Here is a 20,053-nt window from a genome sequence, read left to right as displayed (position 1 = left end):
AAAAGTGCCAGCACTTTCCTGGAGAAAGAGGGATGGACCTGACTGTGGGGGAATTCATACTTTATGTTCACTCTGGTGGGTTGAACTTTGATTCGAAAAAAAAGGCTTTTTGGCTGAGGGACCAGGGCTCAATTTTGAAATGAACCTCATTCAGCTGAACCTGTGAACTGCAACTGTTTCATTTTCCAGTTACAGTTGCTGGGTTTACTACTTTTGTCACAAGTTACAGCTTTAAAAGCAACTGTAACAGTCTGTAGGGCCTCAGTGGAGGAGGAGGTCTTACTCCTTTTAAAAAAGGAAGCTTGGCTTTCAGGTGTGCTCAGAACACACTGGGGAACGCACAAGATCCAGAAAATGCCTGTAGCTCTTTAATTTTTGAGACTTTCTTTTGGTGGGAACAATGCAGCTGGCAGTGGCCAACTTCTGTGCACCTGAGGCTCTGCCCCTCTGCCAGCTGCCTTCAGTCCTCAACTGCTAGCTGGGGAAGTCAAAACAGACCTGAGAAGTGCATCAGGTAATGAGGACAACCAACACTACATCCCAGGAAGGGAATTATTCACTGACAGAAAGTGTATTTTCCTGCTGCCTTTATTTCCAAGATGACCGGCGAGGCTCAGTGCTGAAGGCATAGCACAGTATTTTCATTCCCTCTGGACAAACAGAAAGGCAGAACCTGCCTTAGGGGGTTCCAGGAGCACTCCAGGTCTGCTTCTTCTCCCAGCATCTCCTCAGGCAGCTTTTCTATTCTCCACATGGCCACCAGCCTGGAGGGAGTGCACTCCCACACGTGGTGAGATTTGGGAATGCAGCTTCGTCCATATTCTGGTGTGTTACCAGCTGGTTTGGAGTCTGGGCTCGCTCTTGGGAGTTTGTTGAGCTTGCTGGAGGGTTTCTCAGCCAGCAATTCTGAAAATGCAGGCAGTGGCTCCCAAGCATCCAGAATGCTGCCCACCAGCAGACAGTGCGGAGAGAACAACATCAGCTTGTACAAGCTCTGCTTTCCCAAATCCTGGTGCTGAACCCTTGGCTCTCAAGGAGCAAGAGCAGAGACAGTTCTGTCCACAGCAGCCACACTGCCCACTGAGTTCACACATAGTCCAGAATTTCTGTCTCCATTTCATTTTCACTCCCATCAGAAGGCTTGAAGTCTTCTTCCTCCTCCTCTTCATCATCCTCATCCTCTCCAGACTCATATGCCAGCTGTTCTTTGCCATCTTCACTGCTTGTTGTATTTGAGAAAAGAGCTTAAATTGGGAAGAAGGGAAGACACTGTGATACCTCTCTCAGTGCAACCTGGGGGCATTTGCAGTTGAGTTCACAGAACAAGTGAGAGGAAGGCAGCAGCCTCAGGGACACAGCTAATACACTTAATAGAATCTGATCAAGCCCAGAGCAATCTGTCTCCACACTCCAGGAAAGAGAGCAAAACAGCAGCAGAGCTGCAGTGCTGTGCCTCCTCTGCTGCCTCATTCTGACCTAACTCACTGGGATATTACTGCTTTGGCCCAGCATCATGAAGAAATAATTTCTTCACTTTTTTGGTCAATCAATAATATCAATAAAAAGTAAAATGCCACCAACAGATACATCAGTCAGAATTAAGACCTTGATTATCACTGTGCAAAAGACATTTAAAAGCCAAAGGGCTGATACTGAGAGGATTACATAGAAAACCTTAACTCCCAGCCATCCCTAATGCCAACCCACATTCCCACTGCACAGCTCCCACTCTGGAATGAGCTACATCCCAAAGAACACACGGAGGATGCAGGAACACTTTTGCCTCAGTGCCAACTACAACATCCCCATGTCCAAAGCATCCTTACCAGGTCTGGTGGATCTGATGATCTGCTTTATCATCAGGGACATGCTGTCCCTCAGGTCATCACTTGTCTTGGCAAGGCACCACCCATCCCGCTCCGTGCATTCCGACTCGGTGCCATCGTTCCGATGGATGATCTTCTGCAGGCTGAGGAGCAGCAAAAGGGAAGGCAATGTTCATCTTCTGCACTCAGATGTGAGTTTCAAATGAGACACATTGGTTTACTTCCACTTCACTTCACTGAGCTGGAATAGTACAGTTGGTTAACCAGGTAATTAGATGGGAAAGGACGTTTATGTGTGGAAAGACTGTTCTATTTTTATCCAGCAACTAAACACCTCTGATGTTCGTGCTCAGGGGGAAAGGGTGAATGGACAGGGTATAAACAACAGGTTTTGAAATCTCTCTAAGACTCAGCTGTCAGAGTGCAGTACCTTTCCACATTTAAGTCACAGAGCTGGTAGAACATCTGTCGGTAAGGGGGTAAGGCTCCTTCCCGGAAAATGTAGATGGATTCCTAAGAGGAGGAAAGAAGGAAAGGATTAGGGTGTAACACAGCAACTCTGGCATAACTGGAAGTACTTCCAATAAGCTGATTCAAGAACAAGGTACTTCCAAGAGAAAAAAAGTTTTAAGGCATAGATCTGTACGTGGCAGAAGATAAAGCTGAATGAGGAATGCCCCAAAATGTCCCTGCAGCCACAGTCACACCAGCACTGCTGGTGTGAGAACACACTTCACCTGTCCAACCTGCAGCTCTGTCTGCAGCCTGTCACTGCCTAGCAGTGCATCATGGGCTTCATTCTAGCAAAAAAGAGTGAGACTCATTTATTTATTCCACCCTGCTGGATTTTGCAGCATGACCTGATAAAGACATGGTGATTTTCTGGCACTTTGCTGCCCATGAAATTCCAATTTTATCAATTGAAGCGAAATGCTCCTCACAGCTAAGATTAGGGTGGAAAGCACCAATCCCACCTTGCAGCATGTAACAAAATACACTCAGGTGATGCTCCATAGAGCCATTTCCAACTAGGAGCTTCCCAGGCAAACCTGAGCACATCAACTCACTCACAGCTGATCCCTTGATGACTGATAAACCAGGAAACATCCCTATTTCACTGAGATATTTCAAGATTTTGGTATAAAAAGTCATGCTTACCTTCAGCTTATACCTGCTGGAGGGGGGCTTTTTTGCCCCAGATGTACCAGCTGAACCCAGCCCCTGTTTCAGGTCATGGACACTGACTGTGTGACTTCCTGAAAGGAAAACAAAGAGTCCTAATTGGGGACATCTTTCATATTGGACTGTCACTTCTCTCTGTTGATTCAACAAGACCAGACCAACCAGCCACAGAGAATGTGCTTTGTTCATTCTTCAGAGATGTGGACAGTCCCAGGAAAGCTGCTGACTTGGGCAGCTTTTTCCAGAGTCCATTTGTTCATCATTTTAAGCTTTTCTACTCTCCTTTGACATAAAAAAGAGAACTCCCCCATTCTCTGCACCTCAGTGAATTCTGAATTCCCAGTGTGGCTTGCAGAACTCCCTCCTGCCTGCTAACGGAAAATGTGGCTCAGCCAGACTCCCACAACACTTCCCAGCAGGAGATTTTTCTCTGGCTTAACAGCAGCAATATTATAACCAGAAAACAAGCTCCAGTTTTGGCTCAGCTAGACCACAGGAAGACCCTTCACCACCAGTGACTAGGATGGGGCAAGCAGAGAAGTAGAAGAGCCAGGCAGCCCTTCTGGCCCAGCATACCTTGTTTCTTGACAGTGATGGGCAGGCTGTAGTTGTACGTGCTGCGTTTTGCTTTCACAGGCATGTCAGTGGCAGCATAACCTAGAGGTGAAAACCAAAATCCAGTAATGAACTGAGGGCAAGAACTCTGCAGAACATCCCCAGCTCAGGAACACAAGGGCTGGACTGGTGTGGGAAGGGCAGGCTGGTCTTTGGGATATGCTGGCGTTAGCAGGGTGGGGAGAACAGAGCAACAAACCCTTTAACTTGGAAATGTGATGTCAATGAGTGGATGCCAGCTAATGGACTTAACAGATGGCATCAGAAACTCCTTTTCCTCAATTTGTCTTTTGCAAAATCAGAGCAGGGAACCCCACATTCAAGGTCTGAGACCCTCAGCATCCTGCAGGAAATGCTGAGGCCCCTGAGGAAAAACTGCTATGTGAGCACCAGAATTCCTGCTTGGCGTCTCCCCTAAGTGAGGAGGAGAATGCTCTGCTACAGCCACTTGGGCTTGGAACACATGGAGGAGGAACTCAGAGCTTAGAGATGAGAAAAGACCTATTGCATACTATGACAGAAACTATTACAGGAGTTTTAGAAAGAACTACAGTAAGCGAGGAGCTCAAAAGGTGACATGTTCATCAGAGAAGAAATATGGCAAAAGAGTTGGAAAAACACATAAAAGAAAAATACTACCAGGATTAACCAGAAAGCAGAGAGAGCAGCTCTGTGGCTTGGGCCCTTTTACCATATTTCATTCCACAGCGAATTCGGAAGTCCAGCACTTGATATATCTTTGCTTCAGGGTGTTTCCTGGGGTCATACCCAAACCTAACCCACAAGCTTCTCCAAGGACCTGTTAACTGCACAAACATATGAGGGAAGATGGTTACAAAAAAGCACTACAGTGTTGCACTTTCCTTCAGTACAGAGGTCCTTGGAAAGTTCTAAGATTTCCCCCTCATTGCCCAAAGGTATTTGTTTTCCCAGCTCTTTGCTCACTTGCCATGCCAATATTTATACACTGAAACTTGGCAAACAAAGCATCAAAGCACAAATATTTGTCTGCTTTTACAAACCAACCTGCAAGGTCACAGCCAAGTGTTTGTCTGGAGAAATTCTGCTACCACTGCCAGGTGAACAGGCACTTGGAGTGTCTGCCTGACCTGCAGAGGTGATTAAAACCTACGGAGCAAAGAGTCACTGAATCCTCCTTGGCTTCAACTCTGGTTCTAAAGCATTTCCTTCCCTCTGTCTCTTCACATTAAATCAAGCTCAGGTGCTTAGTGGCAGGACCTCAGAAGTGGTAAAAGACCAGGAAGAGCCAGGTGATGCTCCCTTGCTCACAGATGCACCACTCACCATGTAATAGGCCAGATATGGCAGCAGCACCTTCAGCTTGTCTGGATGGACACTGATGTTGGCTTTCACTGCGTTGCGGGACCACACGGGACGCACCTCAAAGAGCTGAAATAACGCACAGACAACCACACAACAGGAGGAAGGGGTTACCAAAGGCACAGCAGCTTCCCAAGTGGACTCAGATCTGTATCAGGACCTTTGGCCCTCAATTTGAACTATTGGATGGTGATGTGAGAGCTCATGGATCACAAAAAGGGGCTTAGAGTTGGCCACAGATTCAAAGCTTGAGTTGCAGAACTGAAATGAACACAGCCGTGTCAGTAGCATCTACTCACACCTGTATCAGTCACTTACAATCACCAAGAATTTCTGGGGGAAAAAAAGCACTTTTTCTTCCCCAGCTTGCTGCAGGACAATGCTCAGACCAGGAGTAAGGCACACACCTTTCTCAGCTCTTCCTCCACCTTTTTATCCACAGGATTGGTGCACACTTTCTTCCAATTCTGTACAGCAGCATCCAGTGGTTTAGTTGGGATTTCTTCATCATCAAAGTTGACAAAGATGGCATTGTGAGGGCGCCGGGCCCTGCTGAGGCCAATCAGGTTCTCACCAGACACCTGGGGATTATTGTATCCCTCCCTAATGAACAGGGAAAGACAAAAGAGACTCAGCTGGGTGAGCAATGGGTTGCTTTAACTTTGACCCACTCATGGCACCACTGAAGAAGGCAAATTTAAATGAACCCCAAAACTTCTAAATTACATCCATTTGCACACTGACAGAGGAGCTCTGCCCTGGCTGGCAGAAAACCTTCCAGACCTTGGGACTAATCTCTATGAAATGTGCTGGCAAGGCTTCTCCCTCTGCATTTGCTCTCCTGGAGCTACTGCAGCTACTCAGTGGGACAAGGGCAAAGCAAGAGGGAACTGCACATACCAACTCAATCTGAAAATTTCTTTTGCTTTAAAAAGTGCCGGTGAAGGCCAACAGCGAGAAAATGAAAGATGTTTCTTGTGGGAGATCTCCCAGATTGTTATTCTGGCAAAACCAGTTGGGACCAGGAAGGCACAGGAACACATGGCACCAATCCTTGGAAAGCCTGCCCTTGGCTCCAGCCCTCTGGAAGCAGGCTGGAGCTGAGTTCTGCATCCCATACTGTATGAGGTGAGCTGGGAGAGGCACGACCTTCTCCTCATCCCCAGCTCCCCTTGCCTGGCAAATCCCCAAGTGGAATTTTGCTGAGGTTGCCACTGCCAGGCAGTTTCTGGTGGCTTCTTTGCCTCTGTTGTGCCAAATCAAGGAGATGAAACAGCACAAGGCAGCAAATTAAAAGGGTGAAATACATGAAAGATGTATCATGAGGAAAGGCACTGACCTGTGCTGTATGTCTGGGCGATAAAAATAGTCCACAGGAGTGTCCAGACGTGAGAAAATGGGTGGTGGGATGTAAAGAGGTAAGTCCCTATTGAAAAATTCTTCCTTCTCTGGTTTGAGCATCAGGACCTTGTCATACATGGAGGTTTGTTTGCCATCAGGGCCAGAGTGCATTGCCAGGTACTGGAAGTCAGACATTCCTGTAAGGAACAAAAGTTAAAACAGTGTGAAGTTTGTTGTGAGTTCAACCATATTTCTCACACTCAACTTTCAGAAGCAGAAGTCTGACAAGTTTATGCAAAGGTTTATCCAGCAAGGAGTCTGTAACAACAGGACACTTGATTTTCCTTCCAGCCCTCAACTGTTTAGGGAGAAACACTTCCCCTTTCCCATCAAACACACTCATCTCTAAGCCATGTACACACAACCCCAAGGATTACCTTGAAACTTGTAAACAGTAGTGACAATCCCAAGAATCTCCATCTCAAACTGGACTTCTGGCTGGATTTGTTCCTCAGCATCCAACCGCTGCTTCTTCTTGGTGCTCCTCCTGACCCTGAGCAGCATGGTGGAGGTGGGGAAGCGGTTGGCACACACGGGGTGGCAATAGGGGTCCTTGGGGCGGAAATACAGCTCCAGCCTCTTGGCAGGGTCGGCGTAAATCTGTCAGCAAAGGGAGGGCACAGCCCCTGTCAGCATCCCACCCACACAGCCCTGCACCCCTGTGCCAGCCCCACACCACCGGCTGTGCCCCTCACACAGCCTCAGGGGGTCATTCCTGCCCCACCAACACCTGCAGCACATCGCAGGGGTGTGCTCCCATCATGGGTATCAGGGAAAAATAAATAAAAAATATCATATCCTGCATATGAGGAAGGGATTCTTGCGTGGGAGGGTGGGGAGGCCCTGGCACAGGCTGCCCAGAGAAGCTGTGGCTGCTCCATCTCTACAAGTGTCAAGGGACAGCTTGGAGCAAGCCAGTCTAGTGGAAGGTGTCCCTGAATGAACTTGATGGTCCCTTTCAACCCAAACCATTCCATGATCTTACCGGACACCACCTGAATCCCTGCTCGGTGCCAGTAGGGAAGCGCCATCACCCCCGAACCACACGTGGGCCCTGCCTGGGGACATGCCGGGCTGGAAGGACTCACACAGAGGGCGCCATGTGGGGGCTGGGCCCGGCCTCCTCCTGCCCTCATCCCCTCGCCCACGGCCGGCCGCGCCCAGCGAGCCCCCACCCGCCCCACACTCCCCGGGCCCCCTCACCCGCGACACCCCCTGCTCTCCTCCCAGCGTCCGCAGCATGGCTCCGACGTCCCGGACGAGCCCGGGGTACTCCACGCACACCAGGCGCGGGGCGCGGGGCAGCTCCAGCACGGCCGAGCCCCGCGGGCCCCGCTGCCGCGCCGCCGCCATCGCTGCCCCGCCGCTCCCGCCCGGCGCCGCCCCGCGGCCGCCGCACGAAGGTTCCGCCGCACGGCGGTTCCGAGGGCCGCGCTCGGCCTGAGGGCGGCCTGAGGGCTCGGCCTCAGCTCGTCCTGTCCTGCTCGGACCTAGGGCTGCTCAGCCCAGCTTGTGACCGTCAACAGACGCAGAATCACCTCGCCCCTGTGTTATTTTGTCCCTGTCCTGCGTGGACAGCGAAGGAAAACAACCCTCAGCTGAGCAAATGCTTGCATGGGCCCGCACGTGTCTCTGATCGTGCAAGGAATCTGGCGCGAATTCCCATCAAAACAAGCTCTCGCTTCCTAAGAACTTCAGCCTTCATCTCGGCAATGATTAGTGCCACAAAAGGTGGCAGAAGAAGGATAGGAAGGAGAGGGTGAAAACACAATTTTGTGGCATGGACACGTTGTCACAGCCAGGGGAACGCAGGCTGCCCACAGGGTGTTCCATCCTGCCTGACCTTGACATGAGCAAGAAAACTCTGCCACAGAAACACACAGAGAAACAGGGTCACTCAGTTGCAAGCGAGCATTTAATGATCTCTAAAAGCCGGGTTTTTCTTAGCTTCAGAACATTAACTCCTCCTGGGAGATGTCGGCAACCTGCGGCAGCTTCAGATAGACCGAGTTCCAGAAAGTCACAAACCGGGATCTCAGGTCCTGCTTCACAGAGTTCTTGTTCATCCCACTGTTGATGTCCAGGTAGTACTTGCCCTTGCTGGTGTAGGCTGGCCAGGAAACGGGCACATCCGAATGCCCTTGGTTGGGATCACTGGAGGAAAAGGAGACACAGATGCTCAGTTTTGAGGTTTTTGGCAGTAGCCCTGTCTGCTCAAGTGAGGCCTTAAGTGAGAGGAAAGAATCTGACAGTGGGACAAGCAACAGGAATTCTGCCTGCCAAGAGTGAGTTAATGACACGCAGTCGCCGCCCTCCATCCCCTCTGGCATCATCCCGGCTTCACATAGGGACTTAAATTCTGCGTGAACATCAGGATTCAGGAACAAGAAATACAGACATGGAACACCCAGATACTGGGAACGATGCTTAAAACTTGCTGGACAAAAGCAGCAGGCTGAAGGGCTGCATCAAGCCCCGAATGTGGAATGGGAATCACTCACCCAGTCCTGGCAAAATTGGTCCAGTAAGCAATCATGGCCTTTGAGACAGTCCTGTGCTTGGGCCAGTAGCCCAGGGGGGTGGCAAAGGGCTTCCCAAACACGTACTGCAGGTCATCAGCGTGGTCTGCCCCAACCCAGCTGGGGTACACGGGCATGCGGGACGGCTGCGAGAACACGTAGCTGTAGGTCTTGCCGCTACTGGGAAATACAAGAGAATGGCTGAGCACGGAGAAAGCAGCAAAAGGGCTGCAAATTCAAACCAGTGCTCCAAAGACCACCCGGGCCAGAGATTCAGCCTTGCAGGATGGTCACATGCATCCATTCACAGGGAGTGCTTTCAGGGGAAAACATCCTGAGGCCATTTTCAACTTCCAATTCTCACCCTACCCCTCCTCCATCTGCAACATCCCCAAGCCCGAGCTGCTCACTTGGCATTCTGCAGGTGCAGGTCCAGTGCCAGCTGGGTGGGAATCAGGAAGATGTAGTCAGTCATCAGCTGCACCACGGTCTTCTTCACCACCTCCTGCTCGGGTTTGTCACCCCAGCTCTGTGTGTAGATGTTGAAGGTGGCGTTGGCTCCAGCCTCACCCCTGTCCACAGTGAGGCCTTTGATCAAATCGTAGACCTGATCACTGAAAAGACAAATGATATTCATTAATTACTGACCAGCAGCTTCAGGTTGGACAGGGATCTTGCCTGATCCCTTCTCTTGAAGGCTCTGGACTCAGCAACAAACGGCCTGGGCACCCAGGCCTGGAGTGACATCCTGCTATGAAGACCATGCCTTGTCCACTCCTTGGCAGTCTAACTCCTTGGGGCTTGGGAGTTGCATAAAGAGCAGATGTCCCTGTTGAGGGCTCTAAGGGATGTGCCACTCACGCAGTGACTTTCACCAGCGGGCGGTTGATGGCGGGTAAATCCACTCCAGCAAAGATGTGCCCGTCCATGTCATTGACCCCGGCCAGGTAGTCGATGTCGGCAGCGTTGGCAAAGAGCTTCTCTGGCGTGTCTGGGAGGAAATCCCCATCAACAACGGGAGCGAAGGCGAGGGTGTGCACCAGGGGCACTGCAGGAGACAAGAGTGGAGTCGGTTAAGAGGTGAGGAAACACAGATGTGTGTCTGGCATATCCCAAGAAAAGGCTGAGCTGGGCAGTGATTGTCTGGTGCAATGTGCAGCTGCCTACAGAAAGGTGACTGCAAGAGCTCTCATCAATGTCCCTTTTCTCAAGGACACAAGCAGTGCTTCCACACACTTGCTAATTGCTCCAGAGTCCTGCCCAGAACTTGGGGAACCCAGGGTGGCTGAAGGACCACACCATAGGCTGCGGGTCTTACTGGGCAGGTTGATGAGCTGCAGGTGGTAGGCCAGGGTCAAGGTTTTGGGGTCAGAGCTGCGCAGACAGTTGGCCAAGATGGTGGTGTTGTCTGTGGAGCAGCCCACCTTTTCTCCAAGCTGCAGGAGAAGAGAGAGAAACATCCTTGCGTTACCTCCCAAAGCCAGGGGTTATTCTTACACAGGCAGAGCTGTGGGTTGGTTTTAATCTCAAAGCAGCGATTTTCCACAGCTCTGTTGGGCACAGCTCTTGGCCAGTCCCTCCTGAGCCACGCTCTCCTCTAGGGGATTGATTTTTTGGTGGTTGTTGCCCTTCAAGCGTGACTTGCACGTTACCTTTTTGGCCCAGACGAGCGGGTCCCTCTGGATGGCCCAGCTGCAGACGCCGACACCGCTCTGGCTGATGGCTCTCTTGAACAGGCCCTTGTTCTTTGGGGACAGTGTCTGGGTGGAAAAAAGGAAACAGGAGAGGCTTTGGTACAAACTCCTGAGAGAAGACCATGGCCTGCCAAACCAGGTGGATGGCCTTGTGGGTTGTGCACCTGTCCCAGGGAAAGCTGCCAGGTCTCGTGGTGTTCAACAGTTTCAGGGGGTAGAGTTATAAAATGAGATGTTAAGAGAAGCAGAGGAGGGAGACATGGAAAGTAAAGGCTGTTTTCCCACAGGAGATGTGGCTGCAGGGGTGGGACTGATGAAGCTGAAGAAGGAGGAGCAGCTACAAAGCACTGAGGCTGAGCATTGCCTGGCCAGCACATCACGTTAATGAGGCAGCAGGTGGGGAGGAAAGCAGACCAGTGCCAAGGGGTCCCTCTCTCCCATCGCCAGGGAAGGGGCTCTGCTCAGAACCAACGAGGATAATCCACCTGCAGGGAGACACTGGCGGCACCGGCCGATTCCCCAAAGATGGTGATGTTGTCTGGGTCACCCCCAAAGGCCTTGATGTTCCTCTTCACCCAGGCGATGGCCATGTGCTGGTCCTTGAGCCCGTAGTTCCCTGAGGGACAGACATGACCCGGCAGTGAGCAGCGGCACAGCAGAGCCGTCCCTGCCCGGCCCCCGGGACAGCGCCCCAGGGAGGGATCAGCTGCGGTACCTGGCAGGTTTTCGTCGCCGGTGCTCAGGAAGCCCAGCGGCCCCAGGCGGTAGTTGACGGTCACCACGATGACGTTGCCCCGCACGGCGATCTCCTCCCCATCGTACAGGTAGTTGTCCAGGAAATTGGCTCCCTGGCTGCCTCCGACCAGGAAGGCGCCGCCGTAGATATAAACCATCACAGGCAGCTTGGTCGAGACTGGCGGGAGAGGAACAGGAGCAGAGTGAGCCCCCACTGAGCTGCAGCCTGCTACCCTCCTCCTCCTCACCCCCTCCCTGAGCATCGCTCCACCTGCCCTGGGCAGGAGCTGACTTGATGCTCTGTAGGAAAATCCTTGCTCTGCTCCAGATGCTGACCCTCCCAACAGGCTGAAGGTGAGGGGCAGTGTCTGACACAGTTCCCACCTGTCCCCCGGAAAATCACTGCTCAGCACCTGCCCACCACGGAACACAACAGCTGAGAGAGGCTCCAGCAGAGACAAGGCAGCTGGGAAAGTCCATGCCAGGGCCCTGCCACCACATACCTTGTCTCCTCCCTTGAGGGATCCAGATGTTCAGGTAGAGACAGTCCTCGCTCCCACGGATATCAGTCTGGGTCAGCTTCATCTGCACGCAGCGTTTCTGGAATTCTTTTGCCTTCAGAGTTCCTGAAAGGAACGAGGAAAGCCCAGTTAAGGGCAACAGCTCCGTTCTCTGGTTGCAAGGTGTCTGCTCATCCATCCTTTCCTCTCTGACTCCAGTGCAGTGGCAGCAGAGCCTCCCCTGCCACTGTGACCAGTCTGAGCAATATGTTGTACCGTTTCCCATGTGTACTAGACCAAAGAGACAGAAGCAAGAATAAAACCCCAAAGCAAAGGCATTCAGAAGTTGGATCTTACCATCCCAGCCAGGATGAGGTTGGGGATCTTCCAGTCTCTTTGGTGGGGCAGCAAAGGGAATTCCTCTGAAGATGTCGACATAGCCCTCAAAGAGTCCCAGTTTCTTATTCTCGCCTTCCACAAATCCTCCTTCGGTGAGCACCACACCCAGCTACAGGTGGTACCATGGAGAAGAGAAAATCCATTACTCTGTCCTTCATGACTGCCTTCCCACATTGCCACACATTCACATCCCGCCCTCCCCACCTGTGCCCTTGGTCCCCTGTGCAAAGCCCCCGCCTGCCACTGGAGCTGTGCCTGTACAGGTGCCCTGCAGGTGCCCTTTGGAGCAGCCAGGCAGCAGCGATTCCCCCACAGTCCCAAAGTCTGATGGCACAAGGAGAAAGCCTCCAGCCTTAGGCTGCAAACCCAGCCTCTGTACTTACGGTCGCAGCCCAGGCTACCCCGAGGTAGGAGCACAGGGCCAAGCCCAGGATGTGCCAGCGAGCCATGGTGAGGGAAGCCCTGAGGGGACAGTCCCAGCTGCAGGGCTGTGTTTATATAGCCACGAGGGCAGGTGTGTGCCAATGCCATGGGCGAGGCTTGGCTCGGGGCTGAAGCAGGGCGGCCTCCACACCCTTGTCCTTCAGTAGCCCGAGGCCAGTCTGTGGCTCATGGGCATGGCTGTGTGAGAGCCCTGCAGGTGCTGCTCCTGTGGGCAGGAGGCCAAACCAAAGGAAAGTGATCAGTCCAAGAAAATTCCGGAGAAATCCAACCCAATGGAGTCTTCAGAAGCCTCATCCAGGCACAGGTCACTGAAATCAGGTTAGGCTTTGCATTGGAACATATTATCTCCGTTCTCAAGGCTATGAGAAGCCTTGCACTTGTTACACACTTGGGGAATGTAAAAGTTTCAAAATGAGAGCAAGCCTTGAAAATTGTTCCACCCAACAGCAGCCAGATTGCTCATCGAGTTCACAGACAGTCCAGAATTTCTGCCTCCATTTCATTGCCGTGTCTATCCGAAGGCTTGAAGTTTCCTTCCTCCTCATATCTCTGCAGGCTCATGGCAGCTGCCCTTTGTCATCTGCACCACTTATTGTGTTTGTTAGGAAGAGAGGGGAATGCAAAGATACAAACAATAGCTTTGATAGTTATCTCTAACAGTTAACTCATCTGTCAGTGTGCAATACCTTTCCATATTTAACCACAGAGTTGGTAGAACATCTGTTGATAAGAGAGGCAAAGAAGGAAAGGATTAATGTGCATTTTATGGTGAAATGAGTGTCTTCAAAGGAACATGCAAAAATGGAGTTTGTGTTCCAGATTTTTAAAAGGCGAAATTAATGGTGGTGTGGAATGGGTTGCTTTAATGTTGGCCCAACGTCCCTTGATCACACACTGGTACCATAAAAGACTCTCATGGAACCACTGAAGTAAGAAAATTTTTAAAAATCCATTCAATCACATGCAGTTGTACACTGAGGGAAGAGCTCTGCCCTGGCTGGTAGAAAACCCTCCAGCACTTGGGACTGATCTGTATGAAATGTGGCGGCAAGGCTTCTCCCTCTGCTTTTGCTCTCCTGGAACTACTGCAGCTACTCAGTGGGACAAGGGCAAAGCAAGAGGGAACTGCATGTATCAACTCAATCTGGAAATTTCTTTTGCTTTAAAAAGTGCCGGTGAAGGCCAATAGCGAGAAAATGAAAGATGTTTCTTGTGGGAGATCTCCCAGATTGTTCTGGCAAAACGAGTTGAGACCAGGAAGGTGCAGGACCACATGGCACCAATCCTTGGAAACCCTGCCCTTGGCTCTCCCAGATTGCACTTCTGGCAAAGGAAATCAGAATCAGAAACACATGGCACCAATCCTTGGAAACCCTGCCCTTGGCTCTCCCAGATTGCTCTTCTGGCAAACCAAATCAGGGCCAGGAACACTTGGCACCAATCCTTGAAAACCCTGCCCTTGGCTCTCCCAGATTGCTCTTCTGGCAAACCAAATCAGGACCAGGAACACATGGCACCAATCCTTGAAAACCCTGCCCTTGGCCCCAGCCCTCTGGAAGCAGGCTGGAGGATGGTTCTACTGCAGGGGCTCCCTGACCCTGGCCCTCCCCAGGGGTGATGTCCCCATCCTCCAACCCCTCTGCCTGGAGAACCTCAACACACACACCAGGGTCTCACCCCCTGTGACACCCCGTCCTCTCTTCCCAGCATCCACAGCACGGCCCCAAGTGTCCCACACCAGCCCTGGGTTCTCCACATCAGTCAGGCCTGTGGGGCAGCTCCAGCACAGCTGAACCCTCCTGCTCTCCCCACAGGGTACCAGGGCCTGGACAGACCAGGTCCAGTCTATGGATGGGGATATGAAGTGGACAAGGTTTGTGGAAACTTGTGCTCCTTGTCCTGCCCTGCTCAGAGCTGCAGCTCCTCAGCCCAATCCAGCCCAATCTCTAAAGCCCTAAAACCAGTGGGGTATCACTGCCCCCATGGATTTATTCTGCCCCATCAGTTCCTGAGCAATGTCAGTGCAGGATAAACCACAGGTCAGGACTGGTTTGCATTCATCTGTGGCAACTGCAGCGCTCTAGGATGTGGTTGGCAGTAGCAGGAACCTTAATGGTAACAGCGGGAGATGCAGAGCACAGGTCAGGACTGGAGCTCTCCTGTCTGGGCTCACAGGGGCAATGAGGGAAAACAACCCCAGGGCCAACAGTTGGCTGAGCAGGGAGAGACTGGACCCAGCTGGCAGCAGCTTCCTTGGGACATTGAGGGGTCACAGCCAGGGGAACACACACTGCCCACACAATGGATGTCCTTTCCTGCCTGACTTTAATGTTGGCAAGAAAATCCTACCATGGCTAACAAAATGAGAACCAAAGTCATTCAGTTGCAAGCAAGTCTTTAATGAATTGTCTTCAAGGGGTTCAGAACATTAACTCCTCCTGGGAGATGTCGGCAACCTGCGGCAGCTTCAGATAGACCGAGTTCCAGAAAGTCACATACTCAGACCTCAGGTCCTGCTTCACAGAGTTCTTGTTCATCCCACTGTTGATGTCCAGGTAGTACTTGCCCTTGCTGGTGTAGGCTGGCCAGGAAACGGGCACATCCGAATGCCCTTGGTTGGGATCACTGGAGGAAAAGGAGATACCGGGGCTCAGTTTGGCCAGGCCAGCTTGGGGATGCAGTATAAGTGTGTGACCATGCAGAGTGTTTGACACTGGGGCAAGCAATAGGAATTCTCCCTGCCAGGAATGAGTTGATGACCTGCAGTCTCCTCCCTCCATCCCCGTTGGCATCATCCCTGGCTTCACACAGGGACTTATGTCCTGCCTGAACAACAGGATCCCAGAATAAACCTCATCAAGGGGAAGCAGAGATCATAAGTCCTGAAAATGCCTCTGCCCTCCCCAAGTGTGCTATGGATAAGGAGAACCCAGAGGAAACTCCAGCCCTGTGAGACACAGAGTTCTGCTCACAACATAAAGACAGAGAACTTCCGGAAATGATCCTGGAAAGTTAAAGGGCAAAAGAAGCAGCCTGGAATGCTGCATCAAACCACAGATCACTCACCCAGTCCTGGCAAAATTGGTCCAGTAAGCAATCATGGCCTTTGAGACAGTCCTGTGCTTGGGCCAGTAGCCCAGGGGGGTGGCAAAGGGCTTCCCAAACACGTACTGCAGGTCATCAGCGTGGTCTGCCCCGACCCAGCTGGGGTACACGGGCATGCGGGACGGCTGCGAGAACACGTAGCTGTAGGTCTTGCCGCTACTGGGAAATACAAGAGAATGGCTGAGCACGGAGAAAGCAGCAAAAGGGCTGCAAATTCAAACCAGTGCTCCAAAGACCACCCGGGCCAGAGATTCAGCCTTGCAAGATGCTCACATGCATCCATTCACAGGGAGTGCTTTCAGGGGAAAACATCCTGAGGCCATTTTCAACTTCCAATTCTCACCCTACCCCTCCTCCATCTGCAACATCCCCAAGCCCGAGCTGCTCACTTGGCATTCTGCAGGTGCAGGTCCAGTGCCAGCTGGGTGGGAATCAGGAAGATGTAGTCAGTCATCAGCTGCACCACGGTCTTCTTCACCACCTCCTGCTCGGGTTTGTCACCCCAGCTCTGTGTGTAGATGTTGAAGGTGGCGTTGGCTCCAGCCTCGCCCCTGTCCACAGTGAGGCCTTTGATCAAATCGTAGACCTGATCACTGAAAAGACAAATGATATTCATTAATTACTGACCAGCAGCTTCAGGTTGGACAGGGAGCTTGCCTGATCCCTTCTCCTGAAGGCTCTGGACTCAGCAACAAACGGCCTGGGCACCCAGGCCTGGAGTGACATCCTGCTATGAAGACCATGCCTTGTCCACTCCTTGGCAGTCTAACTCCTTGGGGCTTGGGAGCTGCATAAAGAGCAGATGTCCCTGTTGAGGGCTCTAAGGGATGTGCCACTCACGCAGTGACTTTCACCAGCGGGCGGTTGATGGCGGGTAAATCCACTCCAGCAAAGATGTGCCCGTCCATGTCATTGACCCCGGCCAGGTAGTCGATGTCGGCAGCGTTGGCAAAGAGCTTCTCTGGCGTGTCTGGGAGGAAATCCCCATCAACAACGGGAGCGAAGGCGAGGGTGTGCACCAGGGGCACTGCAGGAGACAAGAGTGGAGTCTCTTAGGAGGTGAGGAAACACAGATGTGTGTCTGGCATATCCCAAGAAAAGGCTGAGCTGGGCAGTGATTGTCTGGTGCAATGTGCAGCTGCCTACAGAAAGGTGACTGCAAGAGCTCTCATCAATGTCCCTTTTCTCAAGGACACAAGCAGTGCTTCCACACACTTGCTAATTGCTCCAGAGTCCTGCCCAGAACTTGGGGAACCCAGGGTGGCTGACGGACCACACCATAGGCTGCGGGTCTTACTGGGCAGGTTGATGAGCTGCAGGTGGTAGGCCAGGGTCAAGGTTTTGGGGTCAGAGCTGCGCAGACAGTTGGCCAAGATGGTGGTGTTGTCTGTGGAGCAGCCCACCTTTTCTCCAAGCTGCAGGAGAAGAGAGAGAAACATCCTTGCGTTACCTCCCAAAGCCAGGGGTTATTCTTACACAGGCAGAGCTGTGGGTTGGTTTTAATCTCAAAGCAGCGATTTTCCACAGCTCTGTTGGGCACAGCTCTTGGCCAGTCCCTCCTGAGCCACGCTCTCCTCTAGGGGATTGATTTTTTGGTGGTTGTTGCCCTTCAGGCGTGACTTGCATGTTACCTTTTTGGCCCAGACGAGCGGGTCCCTCTGGATGGCCCAGCTGCAGACGCCAACACCGCTCTGGCTGATGGCTCTCTTGAACAGGCCCTTGTTCTTTGGGGACAGTGTCTGGGTGGAAAAAAGGAAACAGGAGAGGTTTGGGTACAAACTCCTGAGAGAAGACCATGGCCTGCCAAACCAGGTGGATGGCCTTGTGGGTTGTGCACCTGTCCCAGGGAAAGCTGCCAGGTCTCGTGGTGTTCAACAGTCTCAGTGGGTAAAGTTATAAAATGAGATGTTAAGAGAAGCAGAGGAGGGAGACATGGAAAGTAAAGGCTGTTTTCCCACAGGAGATGTGGCTGCAGGGGTGGGACTGATGAAGCTGAAGAAGGAGGAGCAGCTACAAAGCACTGAGGCTGAGCATTGCCTGGCCAGCACATCACGTTAATGAGGCAGCAGGTGGGGAGGAAAGCAGACCAGTGCCAAGGGGTCCCTCTCTCCCATCGCCAGGGAAGGGGCTCTGCTCAGAACCAACGAGGATAATTCACCTGCAGGGAGACACTGGCGGCACCGGCCGATTCCCCAAAGATGGTGATGTTGTCTGGGTCACCCCCAAAGGCCTTGATGTTCCTCTTCACCCAGGCGATGGCCATGTGCTGGTCCTTGAGCCCGTAGTTCCCTGAGGGACAGACATGACCCGGCAGTGAGCAGCGGCACAGCAGAGCCGTCCCTGCCCGGCCCCCGGGACAGCGCCCCAGGGAGGGATCAGCTGCGGTACCTGGCAGGTTTTCGTCGCCGGTGCTCAGGAAGCCCAGCGGCCCCAGGCGGTAGTTGACGGTCACCACGATGACGTTGCCCCGCACGGCGATCTCCTCCCCATCGTACAGGTAGTTGTCCAGGAAATTGGCTCCCTGGCTGCCTCCGACCAGGAAGGCGCCGCCGTAGATATAAACCATCACAGGCAGCTTGGTCGAGACTGGCGGGAGAGGAACAGGAGCAGAGTGAGCCCCCACTGAGCTGCAGCCTGCTGCCCTCCTTCTCCTCACCCCCTCCCTGAGCATCGCTCCACCTGCCCTGGGTAGGAGCTGACTTGATGCTCTGTAGGAAAATCCTTGCTCTGCTCCAGATGCTGACCCTCCCAACAGGCTGAAGGTGAGGGGCAGTGTCTGACACAGTTCCCACCTGTCCCCCGGAAAATCACTGCTCAGCACCTGCCCACTACGGAACACAACAGCTGAGAGAGGCTCCAGCAGAGACAAGGCAGCTGGGAAAGTCCATGCCAGGGCCCTGTCACCACATACCTTGTCTCCTCCCTTGAGGGATCCAGATGTTCAGGTAGAGACAGTCCTCGCTCCCACGGATATCAGTCTGGGTCAGCTTCATCTGCACGCAGCGTTTCTGGAATTCTTTTGCCTTCAGAGTTCCTGAAAGGAACGAGGAAAGCCCAGTTAAGGACAACAGATCCATTCTCTGGTTGCAAGGTGTCTGCTCATCCATCCTTTCCTCTCTGACTCCAGTGCAGTGGCAGCAGAGCCTCCCCTGCCACTGTGACCAGTCTGAGCAATATGTTGTACCGTTTCCCATGTGTACTAGACCAAAGAGACAGAAGCAAGAATAAAACCCCAAAGCAAAGGCATTCAGAAGTTGGATCTTACCATCCCAGCCAGGATGAGGTTGGGGATCTTCCAGAGTCTTTGGTGGGGCAGCAAAGGGAATTCCTCTGAAGATGTCGACATAGCCCTCAAAGAGTCCCAGTTTCTTATTCTCGCCTTCCACAAATCCTCCTTCGGTGAGCACCACACCCAGCTACAGGTGGTACCATGGAGAAGAGAAAATCCATTGCTCTGTCCTTCATGACTCTGCCTTCCCACATTGCCACACATTCACATCCCGCCCTCCCCACCTGTGCCCTTGGTCCCCTGTGCAAAGCCCCCGCCTGCCACTGGAGCTGTGCCTGTACAGGTGCCCTGCAGGTGCCCTTTGGAGCAGCCAGGCAGCAGCGATTCCCCCACAGTCCCAAAGTCTGATGGCACAAGGAGAAAACCTCCAGCCTTAGGCTGCAAGCTCAGCCTCTGTACTCACGGTCGCAGCCCAGGCTACCCCGAGGTAGGAGCACAGGGCCAAGCCCAGGATGTGCCAGCGAGCCATGGTGAGGGCAGCCCTGAGGGGACAGTCCCAGCTGCAGGGCTGTGTTTATATAGCCACGAGGGCAGGTGTGTGCCAATGCCATGGGCGAGGCTTGGCTTGGGGCTGAAGCAGGGCGGCCTCCACACCCTTGTCCTTCAGTAGCCCGAGGCCAGTCTGTGGCTCATGGGCATGGCTGTGTGAGAGCCCTGCAGGTGCTGCTCCTGTGGGCAGGAGGCCAAACTTTCTCAGGAATATTTTCTCTTTTCTTCATGGCCACCATCCTGATCAGACCATACTTCCCACACTCAGAGGGGTTTGGGAATGCAACTCGTCTGTTATTCTTCTCTGGTGTATTACCAGCTCATTTGGATGCTTGACTCTCTCTTGGGAACTTGTTGAACTTTCTAAAGGACTCATTAGCCAGTTATGAAAATGCAGACACCCATTTACCCACAGCATTGGTGCACAATTTCTTCCAGCTTTGGACCATAGCATTCAGTGGTTTAGTTGAGATTTCTTCATCACACAGATGGAATTGTGTGAATGACAGGTACT

The 20,053-nt window shown here is 52.5% G+C and overlaps 3 protein-coding genes across 8 annotated transcripts; all 3 read right to left on the bottom strand.

Annotated features, from left to right (window-relative positions):
- Positions 1-40: 40 nt before the first annotated feature.
- GTF3C5 (general transcription factor IIIC subunit 5) lies at positions 41-7,720 on the bottom strand. 2 transcript variants are annotated; one of them, XM_066200940.1, is made up of 11 exons: positions 7,569-7,720; positions 6,743-6,965; positions 6,304-6,502; positions 5,372-5,567; positions 4,929-5,033; positions 4,315-4,429; positions 3,585-3,665; positions 2,985-3,082; positions 2,257-2,339; positions 1,827-1,969; positions 41-1,244 (listed from the first exon to the last, which is right to left on the bottom strand). In XM_066200940.1, the coding sequence occupies exons 1-11, from the start codon at positions 7,716-7,718 to the stop codon at positions 1,087-1,089; spliced, it is 1,551 nt and encodes a 516-aa protein (XP_066057037.1). In that variant the 5' UTR covers positions 7,719-7,720; the 3' UTR covers positions 41-1,086. The 2 variants fall into 2 exon arrangements, with proteins under 2 accessions (XP_066057037.1, XP_066057038.1); XM_066200941.1 differs by lacking the exon at positions 7,569-7,720 and adding an exon at positions 7,351-7,391.
- A 542-nt stretch (positions 7,721-8,262) lies between these two features.
- On the bottom strand, positions 8,263-12,701 carry LOC136299630 (bile salt-activated lipase-like). 3 transcript variants are annotated; one of them, XM_066201414.1, is made up of 11 exons: positions 12,596-12,701; positions 12,171-12,321; positions 11,817-11,939; positions 11,294-11,491; positions 11,064-11,194; positions 10,537-10,644; positions 10,203-10,320; positions 9,746-9,932; positions 9,295-9,498; positions 8,867-9,064; positions 8,263-8,519 (listed from the first exon to the last, which is right to left on the bottom strand). In XM_066201414.1, exons 1-11 carry the CDS (start codon positions 12,659-12,661, stop codon positions 8,315-8,317), a joined length of 1,689 nt encoding a protein of 562 aa, XP_066057511.1. In that variant the 5' UTR covers positions 12,662-12,701; the 3' UTR covers positions 8,263-8,314. The 3 variants fall into 3 exon arrangements, with proteins under 3 accessions (XP_066057511.1, XP_066057512.1, XP_066057510.1); XM_066201415.1 differs by having other exon boundaries at positions 8,867-9,061; XM_066201413.1 differs by having other exon boundaries at positions 11,817-12,321.
- A 2,333-nt stretch (positions 12,702-15,034) lies between these two features.
- On the bottom strand, positions 15,035-19,557 carry LOC136299623 (bile salt-activated lipase-like). 3 transcript variants are annotated; one of them, XM_066201397.1, is made up of 11 exons: positions 19,454-19,557; positions 19,027-19,177; positions 18,673-18,795; positions 18,150-18,347; positions 17,920-18,050; positions 17,393-17,500; positions 17,059-17,176; positions 16,602-16,788; positions 16,151-16,354; positions 15,723-15,920; positions 15,035-15,281 (listed from the first exon to the last, which is right to left on the bottom strand). In XM_066201397.1, the coding sequence occupies exons 1-11, from the start codon at positions 19,517-19,519 to the stop codon at positions 15,077-15,079; spliced, it is 1,689 nt and encodes a 562-aa protein (XP_066057494.1). In that variant the 5' UTR covers positions 19,520-19,557; the 3' UTR covers positions 15,035-15,076. The 3 variants fall into 3 exon arrangements, with proteins under 3 accessions (XP_066057494.1, XP_066057495.1, XP_066057493.1); XM_066201398.1 differs by having other exon boundaries at positions 15,723-15,917; XM_066201396.1 differs by having other exon boundaries at positions 18,673-19,177.
- Between the last annotated feature and the right edge of the window lie 496 nt (positions 19,558-20,053).

Source organism: Chamaea fasciata, unplaced genomic scaffold (assembly GCF_029207755.1).
Source record: "Chamaea fasciata isolate MVZ Bird 193981 ecotype frontalis unplaced genomic scaffold, bChaFas1.0.hap1 SCAF_20, whole genome shotgun sequence".
NCBI lineage: Eukaryota > Metazoa > Chordata > Aves > Passeriformes > Sylviidae > Chamaea > Chamaea fasciata.
The sequence above is the reverse complement of the archived record's forward strand: the minus strand, read 5'-3'. Positions and strand labels throughout refer to the sequence as shown.

Coding starts and splice junctions, on each gene's coding strand:
- GTF3C5 (XM_066200940.1), bottom strand. CDS start 7,718: ATGGCGGCGGCGCGGCAGCGGGGCCCGCGGGGCTCGGCCGTGCTGGAG. Junction 3,083..3,584: donor CATCACTGTCAAGAAACAAG/GTATGCTGGGCC, acceptor TTTTCCTTTCAG/GAAGTCACACAGTCAGTGTC. Junction 1,245..1,826: donor CATCAGATCCACCAGACCTG/GTAAGGATGCTT, acceptor TCCCAATTTAAG/CTCTTTTCTCAAATACAACA.
- LOC136299630 (XM_066201413.1), bottom strand. CDS start 12,661: ATGGCTCGCTGGCACATCCTGGGCTTGGCCCTGTGCTCCTACCTCGGG. Junction 10,645..11,063: donor CCGCCAGTGTCTCCCTGCAG/GTGGATTATCCT, acceptor TTTTCCACCCAG/ACACTGTCCCCAAAGAACAA. Junction 9,933..10,202: donor GCAGCTCATCAACCTGCCCA/GTAAGACCCGCA, acceptor TGTCTCCTGCAG/TGCCCCTGGTGCACACCCTC.
- LOC136299623 (XM_066201396.1), bottom strand. CDS start 19,519: ATGGCTCGCTGGCACATCCTGGGCTTGGCCCTGTGCTCCTACCTCGGG. Junction 18,348..18,672: donor CCCTCAAGGGAGGAGACAAG/GTATGTGGTGAC, acceptor CTCTCCCGCCAG/TCTCGACCAAGCTGCCTGTG. Junction 16,355..16,601: donor CCGCTGGTGAAAGTCACTGC/GTGAGTGGCACA, acceptor TTGTCTTTTCAG/TGATCAGGTCTACGATTTGA.